The sequence below is a fragment of the Hakea prostrata genome, chromosome 2 (assembly GCF_041222555.1).
Source record: "Hakea prostrata isolate BN-2017 chromosome 2, UWA_Hpros_2, whole genome shotgun sequence".
NCBI classification, from domain to species: domain Eukaryota; kingdom Viridiplantae; phylum Streptophyta; class Magnoliopsida; order Proteales; family Proteaceae; genus Hakea; species Hakea prostrata.
The window spans coordinates 69,992,133-69,999,236 of NC_142601.1; the positions used below are offsets into that span (position 1 = coordinate 69,992,133).

At 34.1% G+C, this 7,104-nt stretch overlaps 2 protein-coding genes across 2 annotated transcripts; both read right to left on the reverse strand.

Annotated features, from left to right (window-relative positions):
• Positions 1–626: 626 nt before the first annotated feature.
• LOC149026166 (protein trichome birefringence-like 38) lies at positions 627–2,647 on the reverse strand. Its single transcript, XM_089143259.1, has 5 exons — positions 2,412–2,647; positions 2,153–2,324; positions 1,885–2,060; positions 1,651–1,809; positions 627–927 (listed from the first exon to the last, which is right to left on the reverse strand). Exons 1-5 carry the CDS (start codon positions 2,645–2,647, stop codon positions 627–629), a joined length of 1,044 nt encoding a protein of 347 aa, XP_088999385.1.
• Positions 2,648–3,686: 1,039 nt separating this feature from the next.
• On the reverse strand, positions 3,687–5,651 carry LOC149026167 (protein trichome birefringence-like 37). The gene is made up of 5 exons (XM_089143260.1): positions 5,392–5,651; positions 5,127–5,289; positions 4,864–5,039; positions 4,073–4,231; positions 3,687–3,987 (listed from the first exon to the last, which is right to left on the reverse strand). Exons 1-5 carry the CDS (start codon positions 5,649–5,651, stop codon positions 3,687–3,689), a joined length of 1,059 nt encoding a protein of 352 aa, XP_088999386.1.
• Positions 5,652–7,104: the final 1,453 nt, after the last annotated feature.

A 7,104-nucleotide genomic window follows, 5' to 3' on the forward strand; every position in this document is an offset into this window, starting at 1 on the left:
CTTCTTCGCAGATCGAACCTCTCAAACGGATCTTCCAAACCTTCAGAGCAGAGCATGTCTCACACTCACACTCACACTACTCAAAAAAAAAGAAAAGGACATGAAGATTTTGACTATTTAGTTTTCCCCAATCTCTCAAAGAATAGTAATATACAATTCTAGTTTCCTTAAAAGAAAAACAAATCTAATTCTGAACATATTTTCAATCTTGCTTCATATGTGGTTATGAAGGTATACTTCTACTATTGTTTTTCAAGTAAAACATTTTAAAATAAGAGAAACAAAAATAAATAATGTATGAGACGTCTTCATATTTTTATTGTGACAATATGATTTGGTGAATGAAAACATGAAGGAATTTTACCGGTGTGATTAATTTGACGCAAAACCCAATTTTGTGAGGATAAAAATTAGAAAAATGATAAAAATAAATAAAAATAAATCAGCTGGTGCAAACAAGACTTTAACGAGGACCACTGAAATTATATAGTATATAAATCCATGCTTAGCTCTGAGATCTAAACACTAACAAGGGTATAGTAGAAGACAACATAAAATATAAAGAAGGAACCATTGATTAGTGAACATAAAAGCTATGAATCCAAGTGTTACAATTAATTTGGGTTTTATTGTTGGATTAGAGCTGCATAGAGGAGCTGGTTCCAGGTATCTGGAACACCTGCGAGACACCAATGGGTGCAATCCATGCCCGAATGAACTCCATTAGTGTAGTATGAAGGGTGACCATCTTTTCTCAATTGGGAAAGCATTGTTATATCTAGCAAATATACAGGCTTTGTCATCTTCTTCAACACTCTCCTCACCACACCTCGTGGTTTAGAAAACCTTGTTAGATTCTGTGAGTGATCTATCGGATGAGTTTGACTTCCACAGTTCTTCAGAGTTGATTCACCCCTTGCACTTCCCCTGATTGATCATATATAGCACATAAACAAATTATACATGGAAATAAGGGGTATTTTAGTATTTTAACATTATTAGGGGTAGAATCGACATTCTATTCCACTTATTAACAAGGGGTTTAAGTGTCATTCAGCCTATGGGGAGATTACAGATTACTATCATTTATCAAAACAAAAGGGATAATTACTATCGCCTCCTCCTCTATAGCTTAATTACTAAAAAGACCATATTATTTGTGAAATTACTATGCCTTCTCATTTCTAATTATGTTAAACCTTATGATTAGTTGTTTAATGTCCATTTTGCCCTTCCAGAAGTAAGAAGACAATCTTCACCAAAAAAAAAAGTAAAAAGACAATACCATATGAAATACCAAGTCAACCTTAGCATTTTTATCATTTTAAATTTAAAAAAAAAATCAAATCTTAATGAGATGGAACTAGTTTACTAAAAAGAAAGAAAAAAAAGTCAAAAAAAAAGAAAGTTTTTTTTTAAGGAGGGTAAGAGAAGAGGGTAGTTTTTTTTTTTTTTCAAAAAAAGAGAATCTAGCCTTGGTTAAATTTTACCCAATTATTCAGAGTATTAATGTAATTTAATATAAAGTGTAAATTAGTAAAGTCTAAAATTGAATTAGTAGTTTTAAAAAATAAAAAATAATAACTAAGCTATGCCAGAGGAACAACAGTAATTATACCAAACAAGAAATGTATATCCAACTACTCATACCTGTAGTGGGAAGGAGAAATTCCTTGGAAGAAGACTTTCGTCTTTGAAGGATCTATATTGGACTCCACCCATTGGGCCCACGTATTGAGGCCCATCTTAAAGGCCTCTAGACGATTCATGTCTCTAACTATTCCGTCTTCTGTTACAAGGTATTTCCATCTGCAGTAGCAATTCATCAAAATCATTAAAAAAAAGAAGAAAAAAGCCTAAACTCGTTAATAAACATGATCTTACGTTTGCTGAGCACCCTTGTAACCCCACCAATGCCAGGTGTTGAAGATCAGAGCATCAAAGCCTTTCCATAATTCACCACCCTTGATGGAGTTGACTTTCAGAATAGACCCGGTTTTTTGATGCACGAGGTCCACCAGAAAAGCATTGCGAGAGAGCAAAATTGAAATTCCATAATGCTACACAGATTGAAAGAGAAGAACACAACAAGTAGAAGAATGAGAACCAGAACCAACAGGTATAGATCTACTAGGTTTTGCTTTGAACCCACCGGCATTGTGAAGGTAGAAAGGGACCCATTTCGGACCAATGAGTAGGGGGAGTGTGGAACCGAAGCATGAATCATGCACGTAAGAGATTGCCACTGGTTGTAACTCAGAGAATCTCCCACAAACATTATCTTCTTGCCTCTAAATCTCCTCAAGAAATCATGACCATTAAATCTACATTACAAATATATAAAATATTGTCATTTTAATAGAGTAAAAAGAGTGTTAGAAAGTTGATTAATAGTTGAGGATTATAATTACCTGGGTAATCTGCAAGCATGAGGCTTCCATCTGTAGCGGAGGTAAAGATGATCAGGTCTACCATTGGATTGGCAGTTGAATTCTTTAGGTATGAAGGGACAACTTGAATTATCATAGAAAGGATCATGGTTATCAAGAACCCAACTCCCTTCAAAAAGATTACATCTGGGTTCTTTCTTCTGAAGATGATTCTCTCCATTTGCTTGATGGATGAAAGACATCAGAAGGGTAAGCATAGCTAAAATTGCAGTAGCGAGGAGATTGATGAAACCCATCTGAGATTCCGATCTTGGCGTAAGCTCAAATATGAATCTTGATGCAGTGAATGAATAGATACAGAGAAGAGATGGAGAGCTAGTAGATGTTAAATAAAGAAGAGAAGGGAATGGAGATTAATTGCCGACTCTATAGCTAGCAACGACGATCCACTACCTCTGCAATTAGGCTTCGTGGGCTCGTGCGTTACTAATTTGTTAACGTTTACTTCTTCATCAATTCAGCCTTCAACATAGATTTCAGCAAATCTTCAGGAAAATGTAGGTAACTGTTAGGTATTCCCTTTAATTTTTTAAATTAAGAAGTTAACTCCGCCATAAGCTGTGACATTGGAGTATAGAAATTTATGTCACACGTTAATTAACTAGGGTTTAAAGCTGAGGATAACGGTTCTGACCATTTTCTCTTCTGATTCAATAACATGAGCACCGCATGTCCGCATGACAGGACAGGAGATTGTTCATATTCTCTCTCTCTCTCACTCATATCACAAGCCGGCCAAGTCTCAATGTTAATCTGCTTCACAATCCATGCCATTTTGATTTGACATACACAGATTCTATGTTAAAATTCTAGCCATAAGATGCAAATGCAAAACAAAACCAAACCAATATGTTAAAATCCTGTAAGGCTTTGCGAACCCTAAAATGGATTTTTTTTTTTATTTTAATTTTTATTTTCAATTGTCTCATCTCGTAGAACGCGTCAATTCACATCTTAACCCTGTTGATCTTGCAATGATATATATATCGCTTGCACAAAGAGTCCTCTTCCTTGATGATGTTCACACTCTTGTTATTTTACCCAGAAATTGACATGTTTTGAGCATGACCCTATACAGTGAAAACTGAAGAAATTATCAATGTTGGCATTAGATTCCAAGCCCACCAAAAAATTGTCTTACCAAAAAAATTACGAAACTGAAGAGATTGAATATTTATTCTTCCAAAAGAATTACATTTTAGCTAAATTACCAAAATGTATCTTTTTTAACTCTCATTAGCTGTTAAGGATGATAGACGCATAGAGTAGTTGGTTCCAAGTATCAGGAACACCAGCAAGACACCAATGGCTGCAATCCATGCCCCCTTTTCCACCAGAACTGTAAGCAGATGGGTGTCCGTCTTTCCTCAACTGCGATAAGGTCGTCACGTCCAGCAACTTAACTGGTGTTGACATCTTTTGCAACAAGTCCTTCACCATAGCTACACCAGGAAGGGAACCACCTGGGTATGTGGACCCAGTTACAGGCTCTATTTGCCCATTGCAGTTGTGATTTGGTTGGTTCCATTCTGCTCCTCTGAATCATTTGATCACAATAAACAAACAAAAGTAAGAATGATATGCATCAATCAGCTATTGCAGAGAGTTGCACCAACACTTACGTGAAATGGCTAGGCGAGATGCCCTGATAGAAGACTTTGGTTGTGTGTGGGTTGATATTGGAATCTACCCATTTGGACCAAGTTGTTAATCCCTTCTGAACTGCAACCATACGATCCATATCTTTTGCTGTCTTGCCTCCATCATTAATGTAGTTCCATCTACAATAAAAATAAAATCATTTATGAATTTGTCTTGCTCAATACATAATTGAATGAAAAAAATCATACCAAAACTATATTGAGAGACAAGGAAAGAACATCGTAACAGTTTTTTTATATCAATTTTTATTCTTTATTTTATCTATTCAAAAGATATAAATATGAGAGTTCATTTCTGGTCAAACATGAAAAATGGTTTGGTAGCTTTTGTTCAACATAGATTATGAAATAAAAAATAAGTTTGCAACGTGAAAATGAAAAATTAATAAAAAAAAAAAATAATAGAAATTGGGAACAAATCGTTAAAGTTTGGGATAAACAATAATTTGCATAAAAAAATATATTTATCATTGCATTTAAATTTTAAATGATTTGTCAAAAGTGAATAAAATAAAATTTTAACCTAAACCTATAGTAGACAAAAGTCCACCATGGATTTTTCGTTTCTTTTAAACAAAAATATATAGTTTTTAAAATAAAAACACATCACCAAAGAAAAAAAAACCGAAAAATGATACCAAAAGATCCTAAGAAATATAATCGATTTTGAAGATCAATTTTGTCTTTGAGCAACATAAATTCATGAAATCCTTCACATAATGGATTGAAGATTGCTTCAGTTAAGATCATACGGTTGTAGCCTTCCTGTGTGAAACCACCAATGCCAAGTGTTGAAGATTAACATATCATGGTTCTTCCATCTATCACCTCCTGAAATGGAGTCCAGCATAAGAACTTTGCCGATACTTTCAGTAACTAGATCAACTAGGAACCCATTGTGATCGAAATTCACAGATACATTGTAGTCCTGAAAATCCAAGAAACAAATTTAGTCCAGAAACCAAACGAATGGTATGAAATGGACAGAGACCAACAGCAATATTGAAGAACACACAGGAAAGTACACGCCGTTTTCTTTTCCCTCGGTGTGCATTGCATTTGGCACTGACTTGTAAAGCATGCACGTCAAAGACCGCCACTGGTTATTACTCAGTGAGTCTCCCACGAAGAGGATCTTCTTCCCCCTGAATCTATTTAGAAAATCCTCACCATTGAACCTTATATATATATATATATATATATATCACAACACCAACAAGATTGTGAGATGGGATTTGGATCAGATGAAAAATAATGATGATGATGATGAAGTACTTCACCTTGGCAAATCACAAGCTGTGGGTTTCCATCTGTAGTTGAGATAGAGCTTGTCTGGCCGCCCATTCTTCTGACAATCAAATCCATCGCCGATAAATGTACAGTTCGATGAGTCATAGAAAGGTGACGAATCATTCACCCAACTACCTTCATAGAGATTACATTGATTGGACTCTAATCTAGCAGAGATTTGGTGAAGACATGAAGAGATCAGCAGCAAAACTGTAAGAAAAGAGATACTGTTTTGAAACCCAGAACCCATGTTTCATATAACCTTTGGGTTTCAGTTTGCAAGGGAATAGAATTGAAGCATTTGGCGAAGATACGAAATGGAGAATTTAAGAAGAAAATTACTGGCCAGAAATTCAATGATATATCATCCAAGGAAAGAAATTATTACACATAATTAATGTTCGCTTTCTTTTTGTTTTTGGTAAAAATTAAATGCTGACGTTCCACATGCACGTATGTGACAACCAAGAGCCATTTACCATAAAATAATTCTAATAATATGAAACATATTTGTACAGGATGCGTTTTGTAACGTTTTTTATGAAATTTTCAGGAACGGTGATTGGTGTTTGTTAAAATTGTTCGTCATTTTATTCTTTAAGACATAACTGGTGAGAAAAGTCCCGGAAAGAATGGGTTTTTATAAAACATGTAAGCCGGAAAACAAAAACTTGATAAAAATGGTTTAAATGGTGAAAGTCTTTCCTCTAGCTCTACCCCAACTCACATACTCTGTTAGCTTGCTCTTTTACAAGGTTTCTTTGTGATAAACATGCATTTATCATTATTTATTTGATTTAATTTTTCTTACTTAGTTAATTAAAAGAGAGTTAATTGAATAATTTTGTATCTTTTTCAGGAATAAGGTGATTTGAATTATTACAAATAATGTGGAGTAAAATTGGAAAATATATTTGAAGATTTTAATTAAAATAAAATCATGGGATTCAATCTTTCTACCCAAGAAATCATGAATAGTGAGATCCAACTTAATTAATGCAAAGAGAGCATGAATCTTAGCAAAATTGGAAACAAGTGGAGGTCCAATGAACAATTAGTAATAAGATTTGAAAATCGGGTAAATAGACCCACCTTGAGTATTTTCGGAATATCTCTTTTGTATGAACTTGAATTGTGGTGATTCAAAATTCTATGTAAAGATAACGAAAATATCTATAACTTTCTAGTTTTAAGTTTTTCTAAAATCCAAACAAATAAAGGTTGAATGGATGGGTAAAGATAACGAATTCATTGTGTCGAGATACATAAAGAGAAGCTAGCCACAGAGAAGAAGAGAAGATGGCAAACACGGATCTTGGCTCTCATCTCTCTCTCTCTCAATTTCATTTTTATTTGTTTTATGAACTTTGTTACAATGAGTAGCTAGATCATTTTCTTTGGGATGTAGATGAACTATTGTTTATTTCATTAATTTGATTGTTTTATATCTTCTATTTGATTGTGTTGGAGTTTGACCAAAGATGTTCTATAGCTAAGCAAACTAAGCGTTCCAAGCTTCGGCGAAAGACGATAATTTTGCGAAGATAGAGCATATCTAGGAAAGATCATTCGTTGTTTTAAAGCGTAAAGTTATATCGGTTAATGAAAAGCATTGGGGATTCGAAATCCCAAAGATCCTCATGTATTCATAGTTAAAGTATTTACATTAATTAATAGATTTAATTTAAATTTAGTTTGTTAAA

Coding starts and splice junctions, on each gene's coding strand:
- LOC149026166 (XM_089143259.1), bottom strand. CDS start 2,647: ATGCTTACCCTTCTGATGTCTTTCATCCATCAAGCAAATGGAGAGAAT. Junction 1,810..1,884: donor TACAAGGGTGCTCAGCAAAC/GTAAGATCATGT, acceptor TTGCTACTGCAG/ATGGAAATACCTTGTAACAG. Junction 928..1,650: donor ATTTCTCCTTCCCACTACAG/GTATGAGTAGTT, acceptor ATGATCAATCAG/GGGAAGTGCAAGGGGTGAAT.
- LOC149026167 (XM_089143260.1), bottom strand. CDS start 5,651: ATGGGTTCTGGGTTTCAAAACAGTATCTCTTTTCTTACAGTTTTGCTG. Junction 5,040..5,126: donor AAAACGGCGTGTACTTTCCT/GTGTGTTCTTCA, acceptor TTGGATTTTCAG/GACTACAATGTATCTGTGAA. Junction 3,988..4,072: donor ATCTCGCCTAGCCATTTCAC/GTAAGTGTTGGT, acceptor CAAATGATTCAG/AGGAGCAGAATGGAACCAAC.